We start from the raw sequence: 14,368 nt of genomic DNA, 5'->3' as shown, positions 1-14,368 counted from the left end.
TCCTGTGACTACTTCAGCCCAGAGCTGGGGCTGGCCTGGGCTCCTGGAGCTGAGAGTCCTCCCTGTGCCTGGCTCTGGGTTGGGAGCTTTCAGTGCCTTTTCTTACTCAATCCTCAGAACCCACGAGGAAGGTAGTGTTGAAGTTTGCTATTTTGAAGATAAAGAAATTGAAGCACAGAGAGTTTAAGTAATTCAGCCAAGGCCACACAGCTAATAAGGGGTGGAGATAAGATTTGAACCCAGACTGTCTGACAAACTCTTAGCCATTCTAGAGCAATGTGAGAGTGAGTCTTGGGCTGGGAGTGGATCATCAGTGTTTGGAAACCATCAGTGTTCTCACTGTGAGGAGTATCCTCCACTTCTTCCCGCCCCAATAGACTGGGGCAAGAGGATCTTGCCCTGAAATTTTAGAGGCCCTGTTCTGGCTCTCCTCTTACCATGGCACCCCAAAGGGTGAGAAGTTTGTGAGATCAAAGACACATGCCCAACTGGAGGCTGTGTCCCCATTTGAAACCCTGCTGCAGGGACCCAGGACCCAGGGCTTATGTGGGGCACATCCCAGCTTGATCTTCCCTAAGCTGACTCTTGTCATGGAAGTGCATGCCCTTAGGCTTGTGGGGTGCTGGGGCAACTGTGGGTTCTCTACTCACAGTACCCGAGAGAGTTGGGTGGGAAGAGGAGGGACCAGGCAGTAGGCCAGGTCTCTTGTTTATGTTCACTGTTGGTCTCAGAAATGTGAGGAGGGGTCTGCCTGTTCCAGCAGCCTTATGGTGTCGCTGCAAGTACCTGGCTGAAAGCTCAGGCCATGGGGACAGATCCTGGCCCGCACATCTTAGCTATAGCTCCCAGTCGCTCTAGCTCTGGGAGCCCCGGTTTTCCTGTTCTGGAAATGTCTCCATCTGCCAAGGATCATGATGAGTGCTCTAGGAGCTGGCAGGTGGGATTTGCCCCTTAGTTCAGCCCCCTGTATCAGAGAGGCTGCCCCCACCTCCCCCACCCACCACTGCCTGAGCCTAAGCCGATTTGTTTACACTTGATTTTCTGTGCCTCCGATGCTGTAGTTTTGACTCAAGTCCTAAATTTTCTAGTTATGTGCTCTTTTGGAAAATTATTAAGGGTATTATTTCCAAGTTACAGTGGGTTAGAAGTTAGAGGCATGGAGTGGGGTAAGTGGGGCAGAGTCTCCCCATGACCCCTCATTCACGGGCGCCTCCTGCTTTGGTTGCAGCTGTTCCAGCAGGAGTGATTAGGGAGACCAGATCTCAGTTCTAACCCAGGGCCCACTGTGGACCCCTGGGAGGCTGGCCTTGCTCTCTTGATGAGGCTGGCCAGATGGTCCCTGGGGATTTTGTGTCCATCCTAATGGGATTTCTCCTGGAAACTGCCCTTTGAAAGCCAAAGACTGAAGGGGTTAGCTGGAAGAGGCCCAGCATGTTGATAACATCAGAGCACGTTACAGACAAGAATTGCTCCTCTCTTACCCTCTGGTTGGCAGGGGTGTTAGGGAGGTGGGCTCAAGGCCATGTTCATGCCTGGCTGTGGTCATTCTCTCCGTGTTGGAACCATTCCAGGGAGAGGCAGTTTTGCCCCAAACGCTGCTCATCCCAACTGTGGAGGGGTTGGTTCAAGAAACTCTAGCCAAGCCCACAGTGAGTCAACAGTGTACTGGATGCTGAGCATGGAGCGATGCCTCTACCCTAGATAGCAATGACTCTATCTTTTCACAAAAAAGACAGCTGTGAGAACCCATCCTTCAGAGGACCATGCTAGGTTCTAAGACAGAGAAACACATGGCCAGGCTCCTCCTTCCTGGGGTCAGGGAAGCCTTCTGTCAGGATCCCCAGGGGTTTGTGTAGGAGTCTAGGGGCAGCCCAGGTGGCAGATATGAGTGGGTGAGTGGAGGGGACCATGGCTACCCCATCCTTCTTTAGCCAGGCCCTCCGCTTCTTATTTGTATTCTGTGCATCCAATCTCGAGAGGATAAAGTCTCAGGCTAAAGCTGAGCCCTGTAACTCTGGTCTAGCGGTGGGGGGGGGGGCGGCGGTTAGGACCAGGAGGCTTGTCCCTTTCCCTAGTACGTCCTGCATGGCAGGCTGGTGCCATCACTATTAGAGACCTTCCCACCACTGTGTAAAATCCACGTCCTGTGGCTTACATAGCAGCCTCCAGGAAGTTATGTGCTTTCTCAGGGAGAAATTGTTCCTTCTCTATTGATTAGGCAGAAAAATTCCTGGGAAAACTGAGGGTTATTGAGTGTGTGAATGGGAAGAGGTCTCAGGGGGCTTTTGGAAAGCACTGTGTTTGCTTGCGGAGCCCTTTGGCCCAAGCTGAATCTTGTGATGGAGAAGGCAGCCAGCAGAGGGCAGCAGAGAGGCAGTCAGCAAAGTGTGCTTGGGGCCAAAGCTCCCCAAAAGGGAGCCAGCTGAGCTCTTGGCTGAGGACAGGTAAATTGAAAAAAAAAATATGATTTATATAGTGTGAGGGTTTTCTCTTTTTTCCTTCCTTTCCTTCTTTCTGTCTTTAAAGCTAAGTATATTCTATCCAAAGGGCACTTTGTTATTCCTCCTTTTTTTGGTGTTCAAATAATCTTTTCTGTAATGATGGTGGTTTGTACCCTTTAACAATAGGTAACACAGCTTATTAATTCTCACACTTTCAGACACTCTCCTAAAAACTTTACCTATATTTACTCATTTAATCCTCCAATTATCCCAACATGGTTAGCACATGGTTATTATCCTCAATTTACAGATAAGGGAGTTGAAACACACGTCCAAGGTCACATAGCTAGAACACTGGAATGAACTGGGATTCCAACGAATAGAACCTGAAGCACTATACGCCACCTAAATGTTGATGTGGGTGGGAGCAATAGTGACCTGGTGGTGCAAACCCCAAGATGGGGCAATGAAGCTCCCGTTGGTCTTGTCATGTGAGAATGTGAGCCCAGTGCCCCTAAGGCATCCTGAAATCTGGAAACATTTAACGTGCTATTTCTCAGTGTCTATATGCTGACTAGTGGTTCACACATTTAAAAAAAAAAAAAAAATCGAATGGCAAGGGAAATATGCTTGTAAGCTGTGTCACCAATTTGTGACCTGTGAATGGATACTGGCATTCAAAAAATTTTATATTTAGTGAACTATAAACTTGGTTGCCTCCCCTTATTTAAAGCAAACCCCCCAAACAAAAACCTACGGGTCTATAGAATACGCGCCTCTGGGTCCTTCTTGTCCACACAGTGTTGGAAAGTTTTGTGGACTCCAAGGTGCTGGTGAGGTGAGGGGAGCATTTTGACAGCAGTGTTGAGGAGAACACAGACTCATTTCAAAATAAGAGCCCATCATATCCCGGTGGCCGCTCTCAGCCTCAGCAATGCAAAGAGCTGATGGGAAGAACTCCTCATAATTAGGTTCTGGAATGTGCTGAGGTTTGGAAGCTCAGGAAGAGTTATGGTTTTAAAATTTCCAACTCAGGAATAATCTGTCCATATCTTACGTATTATCTTAAAAATTCCACAGTACCCATGGTCTCCTTTCATACCCTTCTTCCATGCCTTTTGGTCTTGTTCCCATCTCTTTCCTTTTCACTGGTGGCTCAGATGGTAAAGTATCTGCCTGCAATGCAGGAGACCCGGGTTTGACCCTTGGGTTGGGAAGATCCCCTGGAGAAGAAAATGGCAACCCACTTCAGCATTCTTGCCTGGAAAATCCCCTGGTCGGAGGAGCCTGATAGGTTATAGTCCATGGGGTCACAAAGAGTTGGACATGACTAAATGACTTCACTTTCACTTTCCACCTCTTCCCTCCAATCTGGAAAGAACATGGCTAGTCCAGGAGACCAGGGTCTAGGTCCTGACACTAACATACAGGTGACAGCCTTGCTGTTGGGAGGTTAGAACTGTGGTCCTACTGACCTTGCAAGGCTGCTATGAGGCACTATGAGAACAGCTATCAGAAACATAAGCAGGCTCCTTGCTGGCTCTCTGACGGGTGTGCTGGTCACTGGGCTGCCTGCCCTCGATGAAGGTGCTGCTTCTGTTTTTCCTTCCCACTCGGGTGTAGGAGATGCCGCCTGGAGCCTGGCTGCGCTGGGCCTGCCTCCTGCTCCTGGCCAGGCCCACCCTGCCCTGCCCCCAGGGCTGTGACTGCTTCATCCGGGAGGTGTTCTGCTCGGACGAGGGGCTCGCCTCCGTCCCACTGGACATCCCACCACATGCCACAGACATCATCTTCGTGGAGACCTCGTTCACTGTGGTGGGCACCAGGGCCTTCAGCGGCAGCCCCAACCTGACCAAGGTGGTCTTCCTCAACACCCAGGTGTGCCACTTCAGGCCGGATGCCTTCGGGGGCCTGCCTGGGCTCCAGGACCTGGAGATCACCGGGGGCAACTTCTCCAACCTCAGCGCCGACATCTTCTCCAACCTGATCTCGCTGGGCAAGTTCACCCTCAACTTCAACATGCTGGAGGCTCTGCCTGAGGGCCTCTTCCAGCACATGGATCGCCTGGAGTCCCTCCAGCTGCAGGGCAACCGGCTCCAGACCCTGCCCCAGAGGCTTTTCCAGCCTCTGAGACGTCTAAAGACCCTCAACCTAGCACAGAACCTCCTGGCCTATCTGCCCGAGGAGCTCTTCCACCCCCTCGGCCGCCTGCAGACCCTGAGGCTGAGCAACAACCAGCTGGCAAGTCTGCCCCGGGGGCTCTTCAGCTGTCTGGGCAGCCTGCAGGAACTCTTCCTAGACGGAAACTCCATCTCTGAGCTGCCCCCAGAAGTGTTCGCGCAGCTCTCCTGCCTGGAGAAGCTGTGGCTGCAGCGCAATGCCATCGGTCACCTGCCTGGGTCTGTCTTCTCCGCCCTGCCCAACCTGACCTTCCTGAGCCTGCAGGGCAATGCGCTGCAGACGCTGCCTGCCGGCCTCTTTGCCCAGTCCCCCGGCCTGGTCAGCCTGTCCCTGTCCCACAATCAGCTGGAGACCATTCCCGAGGCAGCTTTTGCCAACCTGACCAGCCTCGGGTCCCTCACGCTCTCGCACAACGCCCTCACCCATCTGCCCGCCGGTGTGTTCAGAGGCCTCAAGGGGCTGGTCAAGCTCTATCTGAGCAGCAACAACCTGACGGTCCTGCACCCTGCCCTCTTCCAGAACCTGTCCAACCTCGAGCTGCTCAGCCTCTCCAGGAATCTCCTGACCACGCTCCCCGACGGCATCTTCGACACCAACTACAACCTGTTCAACCTGGCCCTGTATGGGAACCCCTGGCAGTGTGACTGCCACCTGGCCTATCTCTTTAGCTGGCTGCATCAGTACAGCGACCGGCTGTTCAACATCCAGACCTACTGTGCCGGCCCTGCCTACCTCAAGGGCCAGGTGGTGCCCGCGCTGAAGGAAGAACAGTTGGTGTGCCCCATCACCCGGGACCGCCTGGGCTTCCAGGCCCCAGGGCCGGAGGACAGGGAGCCGGGGGGCACCTGGGATCTGGTTGCGCAGGAAAGGGCAGCCAGGAGCTGGTGCACCTACAGCAATCCCGAGGGAACCGTGGTGCTGGCTTGTGACGAGGCCCGGTGTCGCTGGCTGAACGTCCAGCTGTCCCCTAGGCAGAGCTCGGGCTCCCCAGGACTCCCCATCAATGCCAGTCAGGAGTGGGACTTGAAGTCCAGCTGTGGCTCTGTGAGGGTCACTGTGTCCATTGAGGCTCTGGCAGGGGAGCCGTAGGTGCAGGGCAGACGGACCAGGACCCTAGGCAGATGGCTTCCGGGCCCAACTGGGCAAGAGATGGTGAGGGGAGCTGAGGTTTGGGTTCTTCAGATGCAAGGGGTGGATTTGCATCTCCAAGGTGGAGGAGAGGGGCATGGCCGGCTCTGCCACCCAGAGCCTCCTTCATCACCCTGGTCTCTGAGAATGATACCCAACAGGACCTTCTGCAAGCTTTGCAAAGCACCCATCAAAGCTGCTTTGTGGTCTGAAGAATAAAGGAACGCGTCTCCCCTGGTGTTTTTCTGTTATTTATTACTCACCCCTCTCTCATCTCCACCCTGAGATACCAGGGCTCCATTTCCACAAAATGGAGGCCAACCTCTCTTGACATCCAGTTCAAGAGCCAATGTCTGTTTCTATTCCTCTGCTTTGAAATGTGGTGGGTTTTTTTTTTTAATTTATTTATTTTTAATTGAAGGATAACTGCTTTACAATATAATATTGTAGATTAACACATATACATGGAATCTAGAAAGATGGTACTGATGAATCTATTTGCAAGGCAGCAATGGAGATGCAGACATGGAGGACAGACTTACGGACATGGTCACGGAGGGTGGGTAAGGAGGGCATGAGACAAACGGAGAGAGTAGGCTGGAAACATGTACACTACCACATGGAAATGTGGTTTTAATTGACAAAAAGAAAAAGGGAGAGGATAAAAGCAGAGGTGATGAGAAAGATGAGGGGTGGGGTGGAGGTCTGACTTGGTATCGAGGAAGACTCAAGCTGTTCGCACCCACCTCCGGGGCGTCCAGGAGAAATCAGGTGAGAGGGGCTCTGGGGAGGGTGATTTGCCTGCTCCGCTGACAGGATGGCTGCTCCCCGAGGAGGGAGCCAGGAGGACGAGGGGCTGAGTGGGCGGGGACGGATGCCCTGCAGTTCTGAGTTGTCTGTGCCTGTGGGCTGCTCACTCACAGCAACGGTCCTCTCTCAGTTCTCAGGGCACCACCCTCCTCCCCAGGCCTGGCTGCACCCCCACCAGTTTTCCCCTCACCTTCTCCATGCTGGTCGCTTTCAGGTTGGCTGTCATTCAGGCTCCCTGCGTAATCCCCATGAGGACCCTTGCAGTCAGATCCCATCTCTATGCTGACGACCTCAAACCTCCATCTTTTTAAAAAATAATTTTATTTATTTATTTGTTTGTTTATTTTTGGCTGCACTGGGTCTTTGTTACTGCATGGGCTTTTCTCTAGTTGCGGCGATTGGGGGCTACTCTTTGGTTGTGTCAAATCTCCGTCTTAGGCCTGGTGTTTGGCTCCATGGTGACACATCTCTCTGCTCAGCAACTTGTGTTCTATCACGACAGCCACACACACATGTAAGCCAGACTCTGTCCCCAGCTCCTCCAGGATCCCTGCCATGCAAGTCACCAAGTCCAGGAGCAGGGCGTGGTCTCAAACCTCTCCTCCCCTTAGTCCTCACGGCCAACCTGTCACTGAGGGCCTCTGAGTGTCCTCTGTCCATATCTCCTTTCCCGTTCCCAGCCCGGAGAAGCTCTTGGTCTCCCTGGACTGAACTGAGGCCCAGCCTCCTGCCCCATTTCCCTGCCCACGCCTGCAGCGTGGACTAGCTTGGCTGAAGTTCAGGGGTTGGGAGAAGAGAATCAGATGTAAGCAGGCTCTCCAGGAGCTCGCGTTCTGACGGGAAAGATCAGACAGGGGGTGTCTGGGATGAAAACACAAGCTCGACGGGGTGGGCGCCGAGCAGGTGCTGGCTAGTTCAGGGGAGGCAGAGGTCAGATGAGAGCAGACCTCTGGAAGCTGTGTTGGATCCCTGAGCCTTGAGATTGTGCAAGCAGAGCATGAGCCAAGGGGTGGAGACAGGCAAGCGGTGAGGTCAGGGCTGAGGCCTCTGGAACAGGCTGGTTGGAAAGCAGATGGAAAGACAAGCAAAGCTGGAAAGCTAGCTGGAGTCTCGAAGGTACAGCGAGCAGGCTGCATATTCATTACGGATGCCCAGCTGTTCCTGAAGGACTTTATGTAAAGGAAGGCTTATGCCTGTGAAGCCTGACAGCAAGAGGCAGGGAAAACAGCGAGGACTCCTGCCTGGCTTGGGCTGGGAGCTGCAAGGGTCAGGGGCACCAAGGAGATAGAATGAAAGTTGTCAGGACCTGAACAGTACCTACACAAATGGATTGAAAGACTGAAATGTGAATTACAGAAACGCAAATTCAAACAACACAGGCATCACTTTGTACCCATTAATTTGAGAATTAATATTAATAATATGAAAATGAGAAATCAGGATCATGCTCAGTGCGGATGGAGCACAGCCTCAGGGTGCCTCTGGCAGCAACTCCTCCCAGCACAGGAGACAGCCTGAGGCAAAGAAAGGGTTTGGTGAGGGGGACAGGGGTGGGTGGGTGCTAGAAGATGGGGGGAGGGAGATACCTGGGGTGACTCTCAGTTTTCTCTCCTGGGAGATGGGGAAGACAGTGAAGCCACTGACCGTGGGCATGTGGAGTTTAAGGGGAAAGGAGGAGCAAAATGCCAGTTTTAGGCAAAAAAGTACAACTTTGTCATGCTGTCTTGTCTAGTGATGTTGTTTAAAAAGACGTGCTTCCTTAGAGTCAAACCAATTAAATTCTAAGGTGATGGAAGGTAGTCTGGCAGATTTGCCAAAGGAACAGACTTTATCAGATTCATTTGGTCCAGTTCCCCAAAACATCTGGTTTAATAATAATCCTGATCAGCTCCTCCAAGGTTGGGGAACATTGCTTCCCCAGAAAGGAGGAGATCCTGAGTGACTGAGGGTCCCACGGTGCCGGCTCCCAATGCTTTGTTTTTACTGCCCTGGTCCAAGTCCAGGCTGCGCTGACTGCTGGCTTCCAGCTGGTTGTGAGGGCCACTGTCTGGGGAAAGGATGGCCATACCCAGCACACAGGAGGACATCACAAATCTTCATCAGATGGATGCCCACTGAGCTACAGCTCCTGGTCCAAGTGGTCTTTATGTCTACTGCTAGGAATAAAGGAGCAAGATAATCAAGCAGACATTTCTCTTAATTATATTTTCCCCCAAATATAACACTTTGTTAAGTTAAAATATAATAATCTTTCTCTGTGTTGGACGGTCCTGGGGAAATGGGGAAAAAAGCATTGGCCAGGAGTCAGGGCAAGCTGTTTGCAGGCCTTTTAAGTTGGCTGAGCGAGATCAGAGTCACTATGCTCTTTGAGCAGGGTTGCCAGGTTTACAAATAAGCACATACACCTGCATAGGACATATTTATACTAAAAAAGGATTTTTAGCTTATCTGAAATCCAAATGTAACTGGATATTCTATGTGGTGAGCCAACCACCTGATGAAGGTAAAGTAACAAAGGGGATGGAGGTGGGGGTTGGGGGTTCACTTCCGGGTTGGGGAGGTCAGGCCTGAGCCCGCAGTGGTGCAAGTCCTGACCACTGAGGGCCACTAGGATCCTGAGGCTGGAGTTGACAGGAAGCAGGAGGTGCTGAGCATCCCCCAGACAGAGGTAAGCAGACCAAGAGACAGTTCTGAGTGTGCTGTATACCCGGGGTCCTCGGTCCTGCTGCCTTCTTGTGAAGTGGTCCCGGTCTGGTGCCACAGTAGGGCTTTTTTTGATGGGTTCTGGAAAGAAATCAGGACACTTGACTCCTCCTTCTTCAACATTTGCCCTTTGGCAAGTCATGGCTCCTCTCTGGACAGAAGAGGTTGGTTCTCAATGCTGACGAACCCTGGAATCACCTGGGGGAAGGCAAAAAACCAACAGGACCCCATTTACAGAGATGATGATTCAGTTGGCCTGGGGAGACCCAAATAACAATTTAAAATACACACACACACACACACACACACACACACAACTCCTCCAGTGATTCTAATGCTCAGCCAGGCTTAAAAACTCAGGACTGGATTTTGTCCAGTTCTAGGTCTTCCCACTCTCTATAGCTGCCCCAGGACTGGGGAGCAAATGTATGCCTTGTCAGACTCACCTGGTGAAATGCTCAGGATGAACTCAGGAATGAAGAAAGCCACAACACCAAGTCGTAAAATATCTCACCAGATCTTTTTCTTGTTGGTGCATTTTATTCTGTGTAATCTTCAGTGCTCTCAGGTTTTGGAGTGACAATAAGCTGGGTGCAGGATGCTTTGTTTTCTTGCAGTACAAGGGTGGCTAAGTTCCTTCAAAGTGCCTTCTTACAGCAGAAAAGAGTCCTTGCACCAATGCCTGGAAAGTTCCACAGTTCTCCAGTGATTCCCCACCACTTGCCAGCAAGGCAACCTTGGGCAAGTTACTGAAACCCTCTGCAGCTCGGTTTTCTCATCCATACTGTTTATCATGGGGATAATAGTACCTATCTCATAGTTATTGGTGAAGATAAAATATTCATGTAGAGATCCTAGAATAATGAGATGTGGTAAGTTCTCAAGAATGTCATCTATTATTATTATTATTTCTAGGGAATTGTGGGAGAAGGCAATGGCACCCCACTCCAGTACTCTTGCTTGGAAAATCCCATGGATGGAGGAGTCTGGTAGGCTGCAGTCTGTGGGGTCTCTAACAGTCGGACACGACTGAGCGACTTCACTTTCACTTTTCACTTTCATGCATTGGAGAAGGAAATGGCAACCCACTCCAGTGTTCTTGCCTGGAGAATCCCAGGGATGGCGGAGTCTTGTGGGCTGCCGTCTATGGGGTCGCACAGAGTCAGACACGACTGAAGCGACTTAGCAGCAGCAGCAGCAGGGAATTGTGAGGGATGTCGGCAGCGGGTAGGAAGGAACTGGCTAATTGCTTGGCCACTGCATTTGTTTCACCTGTATCCATTGATATTTCTAGAGGATGTTAACATTGCTGTTTATATATCAAAATTATATTATTGGGGATATTGGAAATGCCATTTTCAAAACTGTTCAGGGCCAACAGTGGATATTGGAAAACTGGATGGTTCTGCCAAAGATTAGACAATTTAGCACAATAGTGGTCCAGTAATGAATTCTTTCTCATGGTGTTTGCATCTCCCACTGCCTCCATCTAACGCTGCCTCCTGTTGCCTCCTGTTGCCTCTGCAGACGGTTCAACATCTCACTAACCTTCAAAGGTTCCGATTCTGGGTCTCGGGGCGCCGCCACGTGGCGAACTGGGAGAATAGCTTTCCCAGAAGTCAACCTGGGAGCCCTAGGAAGGACAACGGACCACAGGGACTCCGTGGTCTGGGACGCTTCCCGCTTGGCAGCTCCTGCGGAGGCTTCTGTTTCCTGCGACTCTGGAACGTGCCCGAGTCCAGGAGCGGCCGGTGCGGAGGCTGAGGTGCCGCGCTCACCGCCACCTCGTGGTGTTTAGGCATGCCGGGCGATCAGATTTGTCCCCGTGATGCAGCGTGTCCTGCACGGGGGTAGGGTAGGGGTGTGAAGGGAGACAATCCTGCACGACTGGGGTGGAATGGGGGCAGATGGTCCTACTTCTCCCGCAACTTGCGAACAGACACGGCTGGGGGTGAAATCCTGCGGGCGGTGATCTCTGTTCATACACATTCAAAGCTGCCTCTGCCTTGTTGCCTGCACACTTTATCACTTTTCCAAGACTGCCCCTCACAAATATATTCTGGGAAGATTGTGCTTTATTTTCTTTGCAATTTTATGCAAATTGTTCGGGATTTGGGGGAAAAGTTCCCCTGGGCAATACTTAACCCTTATTTTAAGAAGTAGAGTACAGAGGAAAAGCAACTTCTCTCAAATTCATCTTTTACTCAGTACCGAAGTAGGTGAAAGTCTCCGGCTACTTCACCAAGTCTTTGGTGTGAGGTCTAATCCAACAGAGATGAATAATATTTTATTATAAACTACTTTTTGGGGACTTCCCTGGTGGGCCTGTGATTAAGAATCTGTCTCGCAATGCAAGAGACTCAGGTTCAATCCTTGGTCCTGGAACTAAGATCCCACATACCGCGGGGCAACTAAGCCTGCATGTGGCAACTACAGAGTCCGTGCATCTCAAAGAAAGATTCTGAATGATGCAACCAAGATTCCATGTGCCACAACTAAGACTGGATGCAGCCAAATAAATAAACAAGTAAATAAATATTTTTTAAAAACTACCTTTTATTCTAGCTTATTACAATTAGAACATCTAATTTTTAAATTCTCTATGAGAGCTGATGTTAACTGTGACATTTATTTCAGGACACTGAAGGGGGTGTTAGGATTTATTTCATAGAAATTTCAGAGACTCTGGGGTCAGCCTTAATAGACAGATACTTCATAGTCAAAGACATTCCTGTTTTTGGGCGGGGAATCCTAATGCTCCTGCAAGGTTGCACTGAGCATTCAGGACAATGGGGCTGAGTTATTTTCTGGAAACTCCTTGAGCTGGAAATGAAGAATCTGGAGAGCAGCCTCCCTGGGAAGATTCCATGTCCTGACTTCTTTGGACCAGTCAAGCACACAGGACGAAACACGGCTTTTTTTTTTTTTTTCATGGTCTGTACAATTTATACAAGAAGCAGGGACCCAGCTTGGGTTCCTGAATATCCTACTAATATAGAATTCTCTCTACAAAATACAAATAATTTGTGTTGAGGACTAAAGAGAGGCAGCCAGAGAAGGTGGGGGGTGGGGTGGGCACAAGGAGGAAGGTTAAGATCCACCCCGAGAGGCAGCAGAGGGCAGGGGCAGGGCCAGGCCAGGACAGAAGCACCGTCAGCACCTGCAGGGATGGGTCCAGGGAGGGGCTACAGGAGCCTAGAGCAGCTGGGGGCTGGGGGCAGCAGAGTGGGCATCAGTAATTTTGAGAGGAAGGAGGTTCACTAGTGTCTTTGTAAGAGCTGAAGTTATCACCAGTGGATGTGGGGGGTTGCAAGGGATAGAAATAAGGTGAAGGCGAGAAGGTCAGGGTTGGGTGACCTCAAGTCCTAGGAACCCAGGAGCTGAGGGGCTGCTGGGACACTCCCAGTCCAAGTATGCATAGTCGCTCTCTGGGAGCAGGGGTCCGGGTCTGAACTCCTGACAGCCCTGTGCTTCAGCCAAATTGCCCTCAACCAAGAAACTGATTGCTTCTCATAACCAGATTTCACCTCTGGCTTGGGGAGTCATGGATTTGGGAAATTCACAGATTTCTGCATGGAAGCCAGTTCAATCGCCTTTTTCAAGGGATTGCGTTTTCTTCCATTGCCAAATTTGAGGAGTCTCTCCCTGCAGTCACTGAGGTGATGAGCTTGCCTGATGAGGGGGCTTCTGCATCCCTGTTGAAGCTCTAACCCGTGAGATTCCTTCTCAGGTGGCCCCAGAGGATTTCCAGGTGGGGGGGAGTTGTCCACATCTTGCTGCCTCCCTTCGTGCAACAACTCAGAGGGACGTGGGCCTCACCGAGGCTGCAGCATCCTCGGGCTCATCGAGTACCAGCCCCGCTGACCACTCGACAACCACCTAGCCTCCAGCCTCCCTGCAGCCGACCACACTCAGCCTCCAGCCACATCCTTGTCAGCCTGCTCTGTGTGAACTCCAACCCTCAAACCACACACAGTAACCACCCCTGTGACAATGCTTTGTCAACCCTGATGTCTTTGAACAACTGTGATCCTCAGACTTTACCCCTCCTGTCACCTGCCAGCTTGCCCAGTACACCAGGCTTTGGGGTCTTCGTAGCCGTGGCTTGGCTAGGGGCCAGGGCCCCAGTGGGACATGCTTCCCTCTGCCTAGATTTCATCCCTCGCCAGAGGGGAGCCCACTGCCACCCTGTGGGACTGAGCCTGGTCAAGAAGGAAATTCCCATTCACCATTCAGTCCTGGGAGGTCCCAGGTCCAACAACACCTACACACTTTGGCTACCCCTGTTCTCAGCGCTCAGCTCACTGACCCCTGGCTTCGCTCCCATGCCACCCCCAGGGCTCCGGGTGGGTTACCATTGACACACCTACTGCAATTTGTTCTCTGCTTGTCCCTGAAATGTGGCTCTTTTGTGGCTTTTCCCCAGTTGTGCCATCAGCCATGGTGCCCAGAGGCTGCCCCATGCCCTTGAGGCTGGGAAAGGTGCCAAGGAAAGAGGCGAGCCCAGAACAGAATTCTTTCCATGGGCAGAATCCCATGGAGTTACCTGAAGCCAGTGTGGGCACACACCTCCTCCTGTCCACAAGAGGGGACATGTGACATCTTGGGAGAGGAAAGAGATTCGACTAGGAGGCTGAATGTAACTAAGTCACTTTAGTTGTGTCCAGCTCTTTGCGTTCCCATGGACTGTAGCCTGCCAGGTTCTTCTGTCCATGGGATTCTCCAGGTACGAATACTCGAGTGGATTGCCATGTCCTGCTCCAGGGGAGCTTCCCAACCCAGGGATCCAACCTGTGTCTCTTATATCTTTTGCATTGGCAGGCAGGTTCTTTACCACTAGGGCCACCTGGGAAGCCTGGGAGGTTTTAATTCAATCCCTGGACAGATTCTACTTTCGCTCCAAACTGTGTGTCAGTCGTCATTCTTTGTGGAGCGTGACATTTTTTGGCATCTGTGAAGCTGGCAAACTTGTGAAGACCCTCAGAGTCTTAAAACTTACATCTATGGAGTCAGCATATACTAATAAAGGGCAGGCTGAAGCCTTAGGGCATTTGCAATAAGTGTTATTAGATCCACTGCCTTTGCCACAAACACATCGTCAATTT

At 51.3% G+C, this 14,368-nt stretch overlaps 1 protein-coding gene across 1 annotated transcript; it reads left to right on the top strand.

Moving 5' to 3' along the window:
- The first annotated feature begins 4,067 nt into the window (after window positions 1-4,067).
- CPN2 (carboxypeptidase N subunit 2) lies at window positions 4,068-5,711 on the top strand. The gene has a single exon (XM_061167920.1). The coding sequence runs from the start codon at window positions 4,068-4,070 to the stop codon at window positions 5,709-5,711; it is 1,644 nt and encodes a 547-aa protein (XP_061023903.1).
- Window positions 5,712-14,368: the final 8,657 nt, after the last annotated feature.

This window comes from Dama dama, chromosome 19 (assembly GCF_033118175.1).
Source record: "Dama dama isolate Ldn47 chromosome 19, ASM3311817v1, whole genome shotgun sequence".
NCBI classification, from domain to species: domain Eukaryota; kingdom Metazoa; phylum Chordata; class Mammalia; order Artiodactyla; family Cervidae; genus Dama; species Dama dama.
Note: the sequence above shows the minus strand (reverse complement) of the source record. Positions and strands in the feature narration are given on the sequence as shown.

Excerpts from the sequence above, each read along its gene's own strand:
- CPN2 (XM_061167920.1), top strand. The coding sequence starts at position 4,068 with ATGCCGCCTGGAGCCTGGCTGCGCTGGGCCTGCCTCCTGCTCCTGGCC.